The 18849-nt window shown below is 40.3% G+C and overlaps 2 protein-coding genes across 4 annotated transcripts in view; one reads left to right on the top strand and one right to left on the bottom strand.

Moving 5' to 3' along the window:
• Positions 1-9710: 9710 nt before the first annotated feature.
• On the bottom strand, positions 9711-13964 carry fam72a (family with sequence similarity 72 member A). 2 transcript variants are annotated; one of them, XM_040116521.1, is made up of 4 exons: positions 13297-13962; positions 12985-13062; positions 12332-12456; positions 9711-12241 (listed from the first exon to the last, which is right to left on the bottom strand). In XM_040116521.1, the coding sequence occupies exons 1-4, from the start codon at positions 13446-13448 to the stop codon at positions 12147-12149; spliced, it is 450 nt and encodes a 149-aa protein (XP_039972455.1). In that variant the 5' UTR covers positions 13449-13962; the 3' UTR covers positions 9711-12146. The 2 variants fall into 2 exon arrangements, with proteins under 2 accessions (XP_039972455.1, XP_039972456.1); XM_040116522.1 differs by lacking the exon at positions 12985-13062 and having other exon boundaries at positions 13297-13964.
• Positions 13965-15374: 1410 nt separating this feature from the next.
• Positions 15375-18849, top strand: part of srgap2 (SLIT-ROBO Rho GTPase activating protein 2) — a 50800-nt gene continuing 47325 nt past the window's right edge. Inside the window, exon 1 of one of the 2 annotated variants that reach the window (XM_040159338.1) lies at positions 15375-15762. In XM_040159338.1, coding sequence (XP_040015272.1) covers positions 15696-15762 — 67 coding nt within the window. In that variant the 5' untranslated portion in view covers positions 15375-15695. The remainder of the gene's footprint in view (positions 15763-18849) is intronic. The other variant, XM_040159336.1, reaches the window with a different exon arrangement.

The raw sequence follows: 18849 nt of genomic DNA, 5'->3' as shown, positions 1-18849 counted from the left end.
GCCCATCTGGCTTCTCTTAAGGCAACGGGAGGGGAGAAACAGGGGTGGGCGTATGTTTGTGTGTGTGTGTGTGCTTTTTAAAGGCTGCCACTTTACATAGGGTATTTCAAACACGCCACTGACTTGCCGACCAATTACAGTCAATCGGTGCTGTCGGCCCGACTGCTTTTGCCCGTCAATAAAAACATTTTAGTTGGGACTGTTAAGGCTTCTCTCTGGACCAAAGCCCAGCCCAAACAAACGACTCACTTGGAGTTCTGACATTCCAAAACGGAAGCGGCAGAATTCCAGCGCTGGGGAATAAATATCCCTGTAATTTAGCAGCGGAAACCGAGGAGTGAGTTTAGTCCTGAAAGGTGAAGAGGGAAACTAGCTGACCATGTAGTTGTGAGCGGGGATGTGCGGCCACAGGTGGAATGTTTTCCATACGGTAGGTGTGTGGCTCCCTTATGTCCTTGTAGTTATTTTAAGTGTTGGGCTATGTTCCCAGTGCAGAGTGATAACCCGTGGCAGCCACCTCAAAAACTGAACCACTCAGGACCACCTCAGTTCTTGTGGGACAGACTGAAACTGAACCGATGAACCAAAATGCTTCAGCCTTAAGGCCAACATCAGGTCAAGATTGGAGTAGGAAGTTCTGCTCCAGAAGTGCCTGCCGCCCACAACCCCACCTGCTGGCCACCCAGAGAACAACAGCCAAATAAACATTAATATTCTAGGCAGTTCCAGACCATTAGCTAAAACACATGTTTATTCTAATATAAGTCACTTTTTGTATCCGCTCAGACATGCAGCTGCCTCTCACTTTCTCTGTCTCTGCTCTCTGTCTCCTTCTTTCTGTTTTTCTCTCTTTAAGCTAATAGTAAACAGAGATGCTGCGGGCTGGGCGCTGTCCAAACAGCAGGACAATAATAACTGTTTGTTGTCACCACAGATACACACTTTCATTACTGGCAACACACACTGGAGCATCTGGCTTCTGTTAACTGTATCCAAGCATTTCACAAACTTATGATAAATGTGTGTGTGTGTGTGTGTGTGTGTGTGTGTGTGTGTGTGTGTGTGTGTGTGTGTGTGTGTGTGTGTGTGTGTGTGTGTGTGTGTGTGGGTGTGTGTGTGTGTATGTCTGTGTGTGTGTGTCTTCTTTGTGCGTGAAAATAGATTGTTTGACACTTCCAAACCTTAGAGACTTCCACCTCTCTCAAACACGCACACTCAGACATACACACTCAAGTTTATACATGGAAATGATTGGGCACATACCCTGTAGGAGAGAGAGGAACCTTTAAACCCTTACCACCTGCTAATTGCAACACAGCACTCAAAGAGTTAAGATTGCGTTAAGTTCACTGTGCGTGTGTGTGTGTGTGTGTGTGTGTGTCTGTATGTGCGTGTGTGAGAGTGAGTGAGCTGGCGTATACACACGCGTGTGCATAGGCTGAGGAATGCCCTTCCCAGTTAGGGAGCAGGGGCCCAGGCTGGGGGCTTTAGAGTGGGGCCCAGTGTGTGTGTGTGTGTGTGTGTGTGTGTGTGTGTGTGTGTGTGTGTGTGTGTGTGTGTGTGTTTGTGTGTGTGTGTGTGTGTGTGTGTGTGAGTGAGTGAGCCAGTGGGAGCTTAGCAAGGGGCCCTGTGTTTTGTTCTGTTCCACATCAATGGGACGTCAAGCTGGGTTTGGGCCTGACAGCACCCGGATTAAAGGTTTTCTACCAGACTCTCTCTACCCCTCCCCCGACACACACACACACACACACACACACACACACACACACACACACACACACACACACGAGCGTACATAGCGTACACACAAATACACACACAATGGGTTGAAAGAACACAGTCTTAACTCTTGGAGTACTAAATTGTAATTTGCAGGTGGCTACAGGCAGTGGGACAGTCCCTCCCAATAATGAGGAAAGAGGTTAAGAAAAGTGTGCGTGTGTTTGTGTGTGTCTGCTTGCGTGTGTGTGTGTGTGTGTGTGTGTGTGTGTGTGTGTGTGTGTGTGTGTGTGTGTGTGTGTGTGTGTAAGTGTGCATGTGTTTGTGCACCACAACAAAAAGGAACAACTAAATCTTAGAAGACATAACTACACTAGTAAAAAACACAGCAACATTTTGTTTAAACTGTTGTTAATAATCTCCCAGCTGACTTTCCCCCTGCTCAAGAATTTGCTCATTCATACATAATTTGCTTTAGGATGCAAAAAGAATACGCCTGTAGTTGAGTAACTCTCATTAATATAATAAAGACTAGGGAATTAAATAAGATAAACAGGGTTGGAAAGAGAAGCAAGCAACTGCATGAGTATGTCAAAACATTTTTGTTAATTCTGGTGCTGATTTTGGGCGTGATGCAAGGCCTTAGACCGAACCTCAAATCAGTTAAAACTATAGATATGAGGGAAAATAAAGTAGGAAGCTATGCAGAAATATAAAAGAAATATTAAGAACAATGCATCCAGGAAATCTAAGAGTGCATAAAGGCCAGGCTAACACAAGGACAAATTACAAAGCCAGCACAATGAAAAGAAAAGAAAAGAAATTTAGGCCCAAACATTTTAAACTATGTGTGTGTGTGTGTGTGTGTGTGTGTGTGTGTGTGTGTGTGTGTGTGTGTGTGTGTGTGTGTGTGTGTGTGTGTGTGTGTGTGTGTGTGTGTGTGTGTGTGTGTGTGTGTGTGGCAAGGTCTGCCTGTGTTGCGCTGTTTTTTTTTTGGTCAGTCACAGTTGTCAGTGATGTGATATTTGCATATTGCTGATGCATATTTAGAGATGGTCAGTCACAGTTGTCAGTTGATGTGACATTGCAGTATACTAACGCAAAGACAAGTGTAAATCACATACAGCTAATACACACACTCCCTCTAGTTACAGCATCCTTAAACCTCGCCATACAGACACATGCAAAAATACAAAGACACAATTTTAAGTTCTGGCTCTTCACTGTCAATAGTGAGGATGCTTCACCGCTGGCTTTTCAGAGCTGTGGTTATGAAGTATGAAACATCTCCACTTAAACATAGATAGTAATTTTCATTCTATGAAATCTCCATTGGTTTGCATTTGAAAATGAGATGTAACACGCAGCCACTGACCTGAAAAACAGGTTCATAGTATCACAGTTTGTCTGATTTTACAGGGGATATGTAAAGTCTGAAGGTTTTTTCTCGCTGTCTAATTTTCATCACACTAAGTAAAATAAAAAAACATTTAAATCAGATTTATTTTTCATGGTGACCAGAAACATTAAGAGTAGACCAGAGGTTAAAACACATCAGACCTTGGAATTTCACTTCCTGTTTCATTATGTTAACATGTATATTAATTTTGTGTAGACCTGCCTAGGTTCCATGTACCACTTCTGTGTACATGGGCCAATATAAAAACTAAGACACTTTCTGCTTTGACACACAGGCAGTGGCTGTGCTCGCTTCAGCCAAAGATGGCATTTGGAGCAACTTTCTAAGGAAGGAAGGAAGAAAAGAGGGGAATAGACAAGGCTATCAGTACTCAGGCTAAGGAGCCGTAGCTTCTGCTTCTTATTCCCAGGTGGCTTAGCAGACCCAGCAGTTCATGCCTTTACCGGACATTCAGCTGACAATAAACACCTTTGATGCTGACTGCTGTTGGGCTGTAAAGTTCCCACTAAACCCCCATGGTCTGGGTGTTGGGGAACACATCCACGCCGACCGCCTCAGATCCCCCATGACTTAATTAGTGCTCTCTGATTCTCCGCATTAGTTTACTGTATAGGAACAACTTTTATCCTTAACTGTAATCAGCTTGCCCAGAAGAATAAAACACAATAAGACGCTTGTTTGAAGTTTTCTTTGTGTTATCTCGAGCACTTCAACAAAAGCCCAGTGCATCTTGTCTCAGAGTATAATACTGAAGCCAGTGGGCAGCCCAGTTGTAGAAAACCTGCGCAACTGCGTATGGAACCTGCAGTATTGTCTCCCCAGACTAAGCATGGAAAAGCAATTGTTTTTATTATCCCTTAATGATAAAGCTAATGTTCTGAAGCTTATGGGCTCATTAGTTCCAAAAGGATTTGTTGTTTTTCGTGGTAATGTGATCATATTACATGTAAAATTAATTTAGTTAAATTATTTAAGAATTCAAGCCTACCAGTCTCATGAAAGTTTCCTCTCCTGATTAAAGGTATTATTCCTAACTGAATAAAATTCAGCTATTTAGTACCGTTTGCCCTCCTGAACCGCCGAAAAAAGATTTTTGTGATGAATTCTGGAGGTGTCATTAATATGCATCATCAGGCAAAGCTGGACATTAGCCTAGCCTTTTAGGTCTATTATCAGGAGATGACTATGACAGACCGCAGAGCTTTTATGAACCTCCTTATATTTCTTATAAAATATTCTGTTCCCTCTGATGATCAAGGTGACCGCTAATTTGATGGCAATCCTATTAGTCTATCCTAGCAAGTATAATGATAGCTGGAGTATTTAAATCAGAAAATTATTTATTCCATGAAAAAGGGAAAGAAGTTCAGTCTTTTAAAATGGCTGGCCTCTAAAACAACAGGCTGCAATAGAATGTTGTTTTTTGTGCTGAGTGAAATCTTTTTTTTTTTTAATGTATAAACCCCACAACCCGTCCAGACCTTCAATTTTAGTCACTACTAAGACAGAAACGCGCTTTCCGTCATCCCAGAAATAGAGTACTACCAATAGTGACACAGCAAATATAAATATACATTTTCCAGAGTTAATTAGTTGTCTTCATTCCGATACGTTTCTTTAACACCGAGGTGTTGAATCCAGCTGTTACTGTACCCAGCTCATCTGGTGGTAGCTTCCATAAATGGTGCAACTGCTCCATCTAGTGTCGAGGAAATAGAGTAATTTTGGCTGTGCGATCCCCCAAACACTGGCAATTGTGGGAAAACAAATTAAATTAGTAGCATTTCTTTTTCAAGGGAAACCAATTGCTTCTATTGTACAGTGCTTATTAACAACTGCTTGTTAATTTGTTTGGAGACAAGAGAGTCTCTGAATTTTGCTTAATGAGCATTACAATCACAATCCAAGACCCAAATGTAAGCAAAGACTTAATTGGTCTTTTAATACAAGGACTAACGCCAGACAACACCTAAACTACATCTAGGCTTTTAATGTTTTTTGTTAGTATCATTGGTTCGTTGGAATACGTATTTTTCCCAATGCTGCACCGAAAAAACATGACCAAAAAAAAAAGTTAAAAAAAACTGTAAATAAACATGTCATTTATATGGCCCAAAGATCAGACCTTTAATGTGGCAGCATTGACAGATTCAGGAATGTAATTTAGTACATTTTTCCAGCCTTTATTTTTTAAATATAGAGATGTGTTACATTGTTTTCTGATATATTTGTTCTGCCAGACTTACTGGAGTTAGTGGTGAATGTTTCCATGATATGAGAACATTGATATTGTTTAATAAAGCCTTTTCATATTTCATTTTGACTTTCATAAAGTTGGCTCTCAATTTTCATAAGATATTTTTTTATTGAGACCTGAGGGACATTGAGGCCTGAGAAATGAGCACTCTGCTCCCAGTAGAGCAAAGTCACAAGCAGCAAGCATCCTGACCCCCTAAATCGCAGGCCAGTTTCACAATTTTATTTGCCAAATAGCAGTGACAGGAACCTACAAAAGCTGCATGTGTGGTGTCTAAAACCAGCTGTGTTTTCTCCCTTAACTAATCTCTGAGGAGGATCACACATTCAACAACAGTCAATTGAAATAAAATGATAGTTAACAACACGAGCGCAGCTGAAAAGTAATCGGATGGGAGGCTGGTCTATTTTCAGTAGATACACAGATTTGGAAAATAAAAAATTCACCGACATATTAATTAATTTTTGAAATATATTTGTAACTTTACAGCAGGCACATTTACTGTCTGTAACGCCACACACATTTTTGTGTTTATGTGATACTGATACTAGGATACAAAAGAAGAAAAGTGAACTTGAAACTTGAGCGAACCAGGCCTTCAGTGGTGGTTTGTCTCTGTCAATCCTTCTGTGTGTCGTTGCACTTCACATCCAACAGAGAGCGCCAGATAGATAGATTACATTTCCACCTGAGCAGTAGGAAGTATTGGATGTGTACTGAATACCCGACTACTGCGTGATGTAGCATGACTGAATACTGTAGCTCTGACTTTATTATTAACTAATAATGAGGTTACAACCACAAAGATGATATTACTTATATTTCAAGGGCATATTTGAGACCTGCTCTCAGGACTGTGCGGCCATGAACACACTATGCTTGATAGAAATCTTCTTCGCTCTGTGGTTAGTTTTGCTTCACCTGTTAGAGCAGGAAAACTTACACCTTTGTCTTTCTTATAAGTATAAAAAAAGTCTTGTGAACTGATGTGATGTCAACATAGCTCCAACCAGCTGGAGTCTGGATTGAAGACACCTGTGGGGCATGTGCTGAGCCTATGAGAATACTTTCACTGTTCTTTGTGATTATTCTCCAAAGCCGGTTTTTACCTTTATCTAATAAGTCTTTAAAAGTTCTTCTTATATTATTGACTTTGTTTTAATTTGGTTGAAACAGATATATTTGGCATAACTTTGGTCATGTTATTGTAACAATGTTTTTTTTTTTAATGTGGAAACATAAGTGAGTGTTGTTCTTTCATTTATCTTTTATTAAGCAACACATTCTTTGTTTCACTTATACCTGAGGCACTGAATATTTGAATATTCAGACTTTTGACCTGTTATAGCGGGAAAAAACACAGATGTAATGAATAACATTAATCAAATACCATGATGTCTCTTTACCATGAATTCAAGGGCATTTAGATGGACCAATGTTATTGGTTACACCTGTTCTTCGTTGTAAGATAAAGTGTCTGTGAACATGCTGCAATTTAAAAAAAAAAATGCTTAGTAGGGATATGCGTTATTGTCGCAGTTCAGTGAGAACTGATGAGGCCAGTTCAATTATCATCTTGTCTTCACTGTGCGTATACTCACCTGGCAGCTGTGTATGTTAAACACCTGTGCACCTGCCCCCTTAGCTGCTATATGTTCCACACACCTGTCCACCATTTACACACAGTTCACTCCTTCTTAGCTTAAAGCTGATCTGTGTGACTCAGGAGTAGTCAGCCTCTGACATTAGCTGGCCTGACAATCTGTTTAATACTATTATTACAGTCATGGCTTTTATTAAGGAAACAAAAACAGGAAAATTTCAGCCTTGAAAAGCAGAGCAGATAATAGAAACAAATACAAAGTGGATTACATCACTTTAATTCCCACTGTCATAAGCCAGATGTCCCCAACCTTTTTGGTCTATGGCCCTTTAAAGGGCTTGAATGAATTTGAGTAATGTTCCCCTCTCAGGCTTTCATTTTAATTGGTTGTAGCAGAATAAAGAAGGAACTGAATACTTTATGATAAAAAAAAACGAAGATTTGAGAAACGCCCCAGTTATTTTCTTATTGCCAATCCTGTCAATGAACTCACAACCCCACTGATCTAGATGGTTAACATGTGACAAGAACAATTGTATGTATTCCTCTTATTGATCCTGTGATTGTTAACAGCCAATAAAAAAAAAACCTGGGCTCTTACAAATGTCACATAAAGACCACTGAAACAATCAAATCTTAGGGAATAAGGTCTTGGGTGTAAATACCTTGATTGTCCTCTAACTGCCAACTCTGAAGTCTACTGACTCATACAATGTGAACACCAAACAATAATTCCATTGATGATGTTCCATCCAAAAAGAAACAGTAAATTACTCATCATCAACATATCACGTACTTTAGTTGACCCCTGCATAGCTACTAGATCATGTTTCTCTGCATTGTTTGTTTGTGTAACACACAGGTGTGCCAGGACGCAATCTGCTAGACTTGTGTTAGCATGTTATTCTATAAGCGGAGTCTCTGCCTTTTTAACCAGCTTGACAGTCACTGAGGCAGAGAGGCAGCATATTTGATTAAATGTATCCTTTGTTTGTCTAGGGACGGCGGCCATGCACTGAATGCTCTGTGTAAATTCTGTTATTCAGCAACACCCTGCTTCACATAAATTCAATGGCTTACACACACATACGTGGAAGCTGCCTGGAGCAACCAGTCTTCTCCTTCTGACCACTGGCTTGAGGATATGTTGACAGTTAGTTGAGAGAGTGTTCCTCTTTTAGGCTACAAAATGTCTCAAGAGTATAGCTCCCCGTTATAGAAGTATACCATGTTGAAGGTGAGTGGGACTTTAACTGAAACAACATTCAGACCGGGTTTTAACTGACCCTGACCTTTGGCTATCTGCAGGGAAGTCTTTGGGGACATTATTGAATTACACAGAAAACAACAGGCTGGTAAAGTGTGTCGAATGGTGCAAGATAAAACACACACATGAAGCTGATGTTGTGTTGGTATGATTTGTAATTTGGGCAGATGCTACAAAAACATGTGAAAACAGATCAAGCCACAACTATTTGTTTCAGATTTTTCTTGCCGTCACAACCTAAATTGCCCTGTACATGTCCCAACAGCAGCAGAGAACTCTTGAAAAGGAGGTATGCAAAAAAAATATGGCTTAACTCCTGTAAGATCATTCCAAAAAAGGACTAGTTTTCTCGCTGTACATGTGAAGGTTCAGCAACACACACTCAGTTCCAAAAAGAACACAATCCACAGATGCATACATTTTACAGTATACAGTATACTGTATGTATACTTTGTTATGTTGCAGCTTTATGCCAAAATTGTTCAAATTCATTTTTCCTTCATCAGTCTAAACTCAATAACCCATAATGACAAAGCAAAAACAGAATTTTAGAAATTTATATTTAGAAAATGTATATATATATATATATATATATATAAATTTAAAATGCTGCCCTTACATTATGAAACTGCTCACCTCCAAAACAGAAGACTCTTCTGTAAACTGCTTCTAACTGTAGGATGGTTTATAAATATTCAGCTAAAATGTCTCTTCAGTTGGAAAGTTGTTGAAGAATATTATAAATCTGCAAAAGAAACACACACCAACAGAATTGATAAACAAGTCCACACCAACTCTGTAGGACAGAGACAAATGTAGGTCCCCTCCTTTTGCCAAAAGAGCACTTAAGCAGTTTGAATGATATTGATGATGAAGAATTCCCCTTGAAATTCACAAACACACACCCATTTTTTCAGTAACAGAGACCACAAAGTGATGCAGGCTCAAAATCTCATTTTATCATTTTGTAAATGTTTACTCAACAATTGACTTGGTGTGGTGAACCTCGCAAATATAATTCAAGCATAGTAATGAGACTTGTGGAATTAAAATGTCCACCAATGACATTAATATTTTTTGTAAAGTTCAGTCACTAAGAATGTGCTGAATATTTGATTAATTTACAGATGTGCAGTGGGATAATTGGGAGTTTTACACCTTGCCTTAAACCATCTGATTTATTGCATTAAACATTTATTTTATACTTTAATGGTTTATGTAATATTGCAATGTACACAGGTAACCTACTGCATGTCTGTCTGGTTTTAATGTTGTGGCTGATCAGTGTATAGTTCATGTAATGTAAATTTTGTCCATAATAACTTTTCCGTCGGGCCCAGGATAAGCAATAGAAAAAAAAAAAAAAGGAAATAAAAATTAACAGAACTACAGAGCATTTAAGATATTTTGAAAAAAAAAAAAAAGTTTATTAATTTAACAAGCATACAAAACAACAAATCATTTTTTTTAAACAACCGATGCAGTTTCAGTGCAATTCCAAAATATACATTTTCAGCAGGGCATGTTAATCAAAGTTATTCACGTCAGAAACAGCCATTTAAATAATTATTTTGATTATCATTTGACAATTGTCCTAGCCAGAGGAAGCTCGCAAGTGATACCTTCTTGAGGTAAAACTGTACATATCCAATCTTTTAACGTACAAAACAAAGCACTACGTCACAAATGAAATATTAAATACGTGAACAAAAACATAAGTACTATAGCACAATACAAACCAATGCATTTGTAAACAAAGTCTGTAAACAAAAATTAAGTATGTGGTTATAGATATTTGGTTTGTTGATTTAATAAATACCTAGCTGATGCACTGTATCCTATCAGTTTACCACATAAGACAGTATTTGGTGTGCAAGTGTAGCAGACTGTCAGTTATAACTTTAAAATGTGAAGGACGTGAAATTCTGGACAATGTTTTCCTCCAATATGTGTGTTTTTCCACAACTAAAGCCTATAGCATAGATAAACACAGAGGCCAGTTACAGATTAAAAAAGACCAACTGCCTTTATCCTTTTCCTTCAGGTAAGAAGTGACATTCTATGTTTGCTTCTTCAACAATGCTTGCCGACAATACAGGCACAGCTCATTCACTCACAGAAAGACTGTTACTTTAAGACAGGATCATGGTATTAGCAGGGCACAGCAGTGAAACAATAACAAGAGCTCGAGGATGGCACTGCCAAAAAAGGACTGATTTGAGTTAAGTCCAACTAACCAACTAATATACAGCATCAACCCCGAGTCCACAGCTTAACAAAGGTTCTATGTCAGCAATCACAACATCAGTAAGGCCAATAGTATACCGAGGGTTGAGGCTTTCATGGCCAGCTGCACTGACTCAAGCTTGACTTCACCACAAATGACTTAAAAATGTGAAATGCGATTCTATAAACTGGCCAAAAATGTCATAATTATCTTTTAGAAGGGTAGTCAGTCTGTATTTTCATTATTGGTATGTTCCATGATTCTTTGGAGTTGACTTTTTCCTTCGCTTCTGGTGCTACAATTCTGCTGCTACATAAAACTGAACAGTGGTGTGACAAAAACAGAGCATGGGCATTGAAATCCATTTAGAATTGTTTTCATCATTTTGCTTAATAATCCATATTGAAAAATTGTGGAGTGGCACAAACACACACCTTTGTTAATTTCCATTTTGGCTATATCACCTATGTCATCGATCCAGCAACGTTTTTACTTGATTTTAAGTCTTAACAAAAGTAGGACTCTAAATTCGGCGGCTCCAGGGCTTTGTGGAAGCACAGATTATGCATAAGTTAGCATGTTAGTATCAGACACTGCTACAGTCAGATTCATCTGGGTGTTAAACACATACTGCGGCTGTCAGGTGTATAAGAAACACTATATTAGCATATCAGAACGTATCATTTATAGTAGGTCAGATTGTAAAGTAACCTAAATCAAATATGCCCTTAAAAAGCAAGGAACCCATAAATATATATCATTCAATAATTGTGCTATTTCTCCAATACATAGGATTCAAAAAGCACTCAAACTTTCAGTCAGCACCCAGCCACATAGAGAGAATATAAGCCTTTAAGACATGACTGTTACTGGAAGTTTTTGCTTATTACAGCATATTCACTGTACCGATTACTGTAGAACTGCCATTGAAAAGAAGGTAAGCAACATGTGGTCATCTGATCAGAAAATTGGACTCAACAGAAACAGCGCGAAAAAGCACAGCATTCACAGATAAGTTCCATTAACTTATCATACCACGCTCCGAGCATGTCATGAGGCCGAATCAAAACCATGAGCTCAGTGGAGACTCTAATGAAAAGTAGAACGCACTAGATTACGGAGTCTAGTTGTCTGCTATTTTCAGTCTACTTCCGCCACATGTTTTATAATTGCCCACGCAAATATACAAAAAGGAGAAAAAGAGAGAGAAGAATGTGTGTGACAGTGTGTGAGTCTGTGCTTTTAACAGTGAAAAGTGATGAGGAAAGGCATGGTCACAGGTTAAAGGGTGACTCACCACTGAATTACACAGGGCCAAAAACTTCTTACTTCCAACTTACAACCGTGGCGGATGATGTGTTTATGCCTACACCTTAATCGGTGATGTCAAAGCAGCTGTCCTCCATCAGCTGTCAAAGGCAAGACATCTGCCACGACATCGCTGTTTGGGGTGTGGACAGAAGTGCCCCGTGGTTTAATATTTAAACCCGTAAAGAGTAGTACAGCAGCACATTTCTGCCCTTTGTGATTCAGTGTTCAATTACCCTTTAAGGCTTCTCTTTTCTCTCTCATCTCAGCATGGTTTGTACACTCTTGTAGCTCCACCTCTCAAATGTTGGCCCTCTAGGTCTCTCGCATTGTCCGTTTCCCTCTCTACCTAATGCACTCCTCTTCTGATGGGGTTTCTGATTCTTCGTTCTCACTGTCGTCCAGCTCGGGAAGGTCTCCCCACAGGAGCAGATTCAGGCCTGCAAACACATTGGAGGGTGACAAAGGCTTATAAACCCACAATTAACAGACTGAAATTTCAGTTTTATCTAAGGGGACCTAATACTGACCTGTCGCATCCAGTCTGTTGAGAGTAGATACAGCATCGCTGTTGAACATCCAGAAATGGCCGTTGTTGCACGAAAGCAAGCAGGGTTTACAGGGGGCCACAACATGATAGCCCACAACATTACCACTGGGAGAGAGAGGGAGAGAGAATAAAGAAGAAACGTGTGTCAGCACTTTACTGGGGGCACTTCTGAAAAGTGCTAACTCCACTGGTGGGTGTCTATTATGTAACATATTTGTTTTTGCCCTGTGTACAACAACAAAGGCCTGGGAATACAAAAGAGGCTCCATAATGCCTCAGTGTAAACCCAAGTTTTCGCTTAATATTAGAAATAAATGCCAGATGACAGAATTTCTTTCATATCTTTGGACTGTTGGCCTGACAAAACAAGACGTGAAGATTTCTCTCTGCAATAGCCTTTTTTTTTTTGCTATTTTCTTGTGTTTAACTGACCAACAGATTAATCAAACAAGAATCATCATATAAATCGACACCGAAAAATAATTGCTAGTTGCAGCTCTACAGGTTTTTACTATGGAAAAAATGCTATATGAGTAAGACCGGCTTGTTTTGCTGTGCTTTTTATCAACCTCTCACATCAGCAGATGGTCTTCCTAAAGCAAACCCTGCATGCTATTGGAGGGCTTTACATACCACTTGAGACATGCGATGTCTCTCAGTTTGCATTTGCAGCTTTCAGTAGAGTAGCAGCTGGCCACAAAGTCAACAGTTCTTGGGGGAGGGTGCATGTAATGAGAAACAAACATGGCCATGAAAGATTAAAACCCACACTAATTTCAAATTGTCATGCAACAAACCCTGTTAACCATCAACGTTTGGTTGCCAATACTGTGTCTCTCCATTCTCTCCATATCTGTTTGCTACAGTTTAGTCAAGTACATCTCGCCTTGGCAACAGTAGACATAAACAAAGGCTAGCAGCACTGCTAACTAGATTAGCACTTACCTATTGGGAGGTATATCAGTCGAAAAAAGCTCAACTTCAGTGTCTGCAAGAAGCACAGCTTTCATGCCTCTTGTGCATAGCAGACTGTCACAAAAGATGCAGTTCACCTGTGTCACACACTTGTTTTTGAAATTAGCGTTTGATGTAGACATTGTTGTCCTGTTAAAATGGACGAACTCTCTCGCTCTTTCTGCCCCCAGACAGCAAATGCAGCAAAAAACAAAACAAAACACAAGAATCGGGCAGCGATGTTGCGCACAATCCGTTCTGTTCAGGATAATAATAATCGATTTGACGTTAACTTCGCAGGCGTTAACGCTAGCTCTAACGTCCTTGTGCAAACGTTAGCTTTTCCACAACGAGAAAACGGAAGGCAGCTAACGTTAGCTTGTTGAACGAACGCAGGGAAAAATATCGATTTCCGCGAGACGATCGCTTTATAAAAGAAAGTGTTTAGCTGTATAATTGATAGATACACTATATAGGCGAATAACTAGCCTGTTTTACACGACTGGCTCAGCATCCATTCGGATGTAGTTAACAACTACCTGAATAGCTGTCAGCTTTGTTTACAACTTCCTGGTATTTAAGGGCACTTCCTGAAACTATCTTTAAAAGACCCCTGACTTGAATTTGATTGGATACACCACATAGTAACTGACGCCATTGGCCGCCTTCATTACAAAATCTAAAATTTGATTGGTTTTAAAATTGGAGCTGATACGCCCAGATTCAAAGGTCCTGAAAGCCGATTGGTGTCATGCGTGTCATTCAAATTCCGTTACACCAATCGACGTGCGGGAAGTGTAGCTCTTGTCCTATAAGATGGCTGTGGTTTTGTCGTAGTAAAAAAAAAAAAAAACCAAAAAAAAAACCAAACCAAACCAAACCAAACAAACAAACAAACAAACAAACAAACAAACAAACAAACAAACAAACAAACAAACAAACAAGATAAGTTGATGCATTGACGTTCAAAAGGAGAGATACTTTCTAAATAGACAGTTTAAATAATACTGTTTTATGGTACATATTGTTATTGTCCATACAAAAGACATTGTTAATGGAATACGAAAGTACCAGCAGTGAGTATAGATAGCCAGTTACGGAATTCTTTGCTAGTAGGCTAAAGCTACAGTTAGACCTTTTAACCAATGTTGGGCTAATGTTACATTTCTAGTTACAGTTGGTGATAATTTGCTGTTTTTGTTGGGTAAATATTCAGTTATACAGTCACCTACACTTAACATTAGGACATATGTAAGATACCTTGCCTTCTGTCAGCAGTAACGTTACTGAAAGACTACTAAGGTGGAACCTTAGGCTATGAAAATTAAACCGCGGTTTTCCTTACTTTACCACCTCTGGAATAAATTACCCTCACATTGCAAATGGTATGTCATCCTACTAGAATCGGTGATATATAGCAATGTGATACGTATCCTTTTCTTTGTTTTTTTTTTTTGGAAAAATTGAGTTATTAAAGTTTGCCTCTTAGTGATACTGTCATACATGTTAATGAAACTTGAGGTTATATAACCCGCTGGCCAAACAAGACACTCACCTTTAGCAGTGATACCTTAACATTTAGTTAAGGGATTTTTTTTTTTTCAGCCAATGAGGGCTTATACCTAAATGAATCCCATCTATGTGTGCATCCATGCCTGTCCTGCGCACTGAGGCTGACCAGCAGCCAGCCCCTCAATCTCCACGCGGTTCCTCCTCTCTCTCACTTCAGGAGAGCGGTTTAGTTGGGACAGGCGGACGGGCAGTTGCGAGACCGATACCCGTTCAAGGCAGATATATACATACATACATACATACATACATACATATATCTATATCTATTTATCTATATATAGATAGATATCTATCTATATATATATGTATATATATATATATATATATATATATACATATATACACATTTATACATATATATACATATATATATATATACACACACACACACACACATATATATATTTATATATATAAACAACTTTTGGAAGTGTTGACTGACAATCTATCACTGTTTTATTTTTAAAGGGGGAATGAATCTCCTTTCACTTGAAGTTGTTTGCACCATAACCGGTTTTGAGGAGGTGGTGAGGCGCGGCAGCGGATGGGAACATACAGCAACAGCAAGAGCAACAGCAGCAGCAGCAGCAGCAGCGCCAAACTCACAATGCGCCCGGAGTGAAAAGAGGCAGGGAGACAATACAGATCCGCGGGCACGCTGAGGAGCTGCAATCTCTCATCTGGGCTCTCTTTTTCTTTTCCAAACCTCTTCCACGTTGGCATTCCCCTCCTCCAGGGCCAATTTATTGATTGATTGATTGATTGAAAGGAAATTGACTTCGCAACGAGGGCGAGTGGTGTGATCTCCAAACTCAGCTATGACGTCTCCGGCGAAATTCCGAAAGGACAAGGAGATAGTGGCCGAATATGAAACTCAAGTCAAAGGTAAAAGTTTTTTTAAGCTTCGCGTTTGTTGAACGGTGGGACAAGCTAACGCCATGTAGCCTTAAATCTAGGCTTTCTGACTATGTAGTGAGCTTTCCTTGACTTGGCTGAAAGCCTAGTTTTCCTGGTCCCTCACCTCTCCTATCAGGCGTAAAAGGGTACGCTGGCTTTTGTATTTCACCACTCATTTGAGAAGGCTAATTGTCACTGTGCGGACGTGGTGGAACAGTAATTTATCGGCAATTGCAATCTTAAGTAGAACATCACGATCGGCGTGTCTCCAAGCGTGTGATCGCTCGCCTTTGACTCAGCGCACAGATAGCCAACAAAGACAGAAAAAAAAAAAACCCGCTCGGAAAACAGCGTCGTTGCCCAAATGTGGCCTCTATACTGGTCTGTAGATAAAGGTTTATGTGGAGGTGGTTTGTGTGTCTGTTGTGTAGACTGCCCCGAGGACTGGGGGTTTCGACATGGAACAAGGCAGGGCGTTTTCTCTCCCTCTCTGTCTCCTGCGTGTCTGTAATGCTGGTGTGCACTGCCGTTCGTCCATGCCGCAAATGTGTGTGTGTGTGTGTGTCTGTGTGTGTGTGTGTGCGGGCGCGCGCGCGCGCGTCTCAAACGCAGATTGCAAGTACATGATCAATTTGTGGTAAGGCTTGTCCATTGATCACCGTTCATTGGTGTCGCCTCTGCCGGTGATCAAGGACATGAGAGAGCAGCAGGGGTGGGAGGGCAGATTGTAGTGGTTAGAAAGGGGTGTTCGGATGTTAACTGTTTACTGGCTGATTGGTGTGTGTGTGTGTGTGTGTGGATGTTTCTGTCGTCAGGCAGGCACACTGCATTTAGCTGGCCACTGTCAGTCAGGGTGACAGCCAGTGCTTATCAGATCTGTAGGTTCAGGGGTTTATACTGTGGGCTGGGGAGGAGAGGGGAAGCATAGAGATGGCAGGAAGGGGGGGGCTGGAACAGAGAGGACAGGATATTGCCCTCCTCCTGAACAGCATGTTTCCACTGCTGCTGCAGTGCCAGATCACTAGATAAGATGGTACGCAACTTTCTTCATCACTACAGCTTCTCATTTTCATTTAGGAACAGGACACCACTCCTTTCCCCAGCCATGTTTCCATATTGTCACCTCATGGCCCTCCTGTTCTCACGTAGAGCCGCTGTTTCCTGTGACTGTCTTTGATAGAGCGGCAAGTCAGTGAGAAACAAAGTGGTTGTTGAGAGAGTTATCATAAATCGCTGTGTTGTCAAACTGGAATTGCTGGTGTTAATACTGTATATCTACATAGTAATCTGGACAGGGGTTTGATTTGGTGGCACATTCTAATGGGTAGTCCTGTCAGTTGACCTAATGGACAGAGCAATACAGGGTAACTCGACTCGGCTCGCTGTGTACCACCTCTTATTAACTGCTTCTTCTTGTTTACCGGCCTATCTGCAAGCTCATTTAGCTGTCACCACAGTGACATTAGTGTCACGGTAGACTGCTGTTAATGCTTGGCAGCCTCTGTAAGGCTTTCTGTCCGTGCTACATTCTGAGAACTGTCTGCTGTGTTTGTCTGACTGTGGACCTAATGTTTGTCCATTGACCCCCTGAATTGATTCCTCCCGTCGGTTACTTCACTGCTCCCTAGTGAACAGCTGTGTTGGACTATTTCTCCTTTCCTCACTCTGCCCACATGTTTTTCCACATACCATCTTCCTTATCTGGTATGAACAGATGAAAGGGTTAACCTGTGCGTCTACATAACTGTTTTAGGTGCATGTGTGTTTTTCCATCTGTGTGGAGTCGTCTCTAGATGCTGTGTCTGCTGTGACATTCCCAGCAGTCTGCCTTCTCTGGGAGACGCAGGCAGTCTGTCATTAGTCTGTGCACTGCTATTAGAGATTCTCTAATGGAGGGTATCAAACAGCAATACATGAAGCAGCTACACATCCCATCTGATTCCCTTGTATTTGCTAACACGTGTCTGTCTTGTATTCCCAATTTTTTTTTTTTTTTAGATCTGCTGTGTTGTTTCAGTCCATCTAGCTGAGGAATCGTACATACATTCATACATACCTGCATGTCTGTCCTCTAATCAGGCCGCAGGAGTGGTGTTTACATGCTGCAGCCATACACAGCGGCTTCATGGGCGAAATAAATGTAAATCCTCCCATGGCTTACCATCATAAAGCTCTGCAGCAGGAGAGAAAGATGCATGATACACGTTAAGATGTAAACATTCACACAGACAAGGGCTTGACAAAATAACTTAAGCAGTTGATAACTACATTTGTCCTCATTATTTAAGACTCTCCCTCTAATTATGTGTTTCGTTTGGCAGATGTATGTCCCAATTGGCTAGTGATGGAACACTTCTGCAGCACTATTATACTTTGCTGTAGGACTATGATACTCCACTGTAGCAGCATTGTACTCTATTGTAGCACCATTGTACTACATTCAAAATAGTTATACATGTATTCCCATGCAGTTTTAGTATACCATGTACAACATTTTGCGATAATAACATGGCATGGATGCTACGCATACTCGTGAATGCCGGTGAGATTCCTGGGATAATCTGATCCTTTTTGCTTTTAAAATTTGAAAACACACATATCAAGTGCTTACTGCCTGACTTTTACAGCCGACAAATGCTATTTCTTGGTATTTAACCTTAAATTTTTTCTTATGCGTCTATTTTTCTTTGTCTACCCTTACCTTTGTGAATGACAAATGGAAAAACAGCAATGTATATGTGAATAGATTCCTTAAAGTAGGTATGGGAATATCATTGGACTCTGTTATTTCACATGTTGACGTGGGAGCGGAAGAATATTGCCTTTAATTAATCCACACCAGTGCTTGAATACCACCATCCTTTTGTGTGTGTTCAGAGACACTGACAGAGTGACTGAGACACAGTGACTGAAAGGTGGAAGAGAGGGCAAAGAAGGCGAGAGAAAAACGGAGAAACAGAGAGAAAAGGACAAATGGAAAAAGAAAGTGAGACACATTTCAAAAGGGATAGGAATGTTGTAACACAGACGTAAATGGTTACACAGCGCTGAAATGGAGTTAAGGAATGAGCTTAT

The sequence above is a fragment of the Xiphias gladius genome, chromosome 21, assembly GCF_016859285.1.
Source record: "Xiphias gladius isolate SHS-SW01 ecotype Sanya breed wild chromosome 21, ASM1685928v1, whole genome shotgun sequence".
Lineage (NCBI taxonomy): Eukaryota > Metazoa > Chordata > Actinopteri > Istiophoriformes > Xiphiidae > Xiphias > Xiphias gladius.
This window is presented reverse-complemented; position numbering and strand designations above follow the sequence as displayed.

Bases quoted from the DNA above. Each gene is read 5' to 3' on its own strand.
- fam72a (XM_040116521.1), bottom strand. From the start codon at position 13,448: ATGTCTACATCAAACGCTAATTTCAAAAACAAGTGTGTGACACAGGTG. The intron at 13,063-13,296 runs GTAAGTGCTAAT...CCCTCCCCCAAG, and splicing joins ACTGATATACCTCCCAATAG to AACTGTTGACTTTGTGGCCA. The intron at 12,457-12,984 runs GTATGTAAAGCC...TCTCTCTCCCAG, and splicing joins GACATCGCATGTCTCAAGTG to TGGTAATGTTGTGGGCTATC.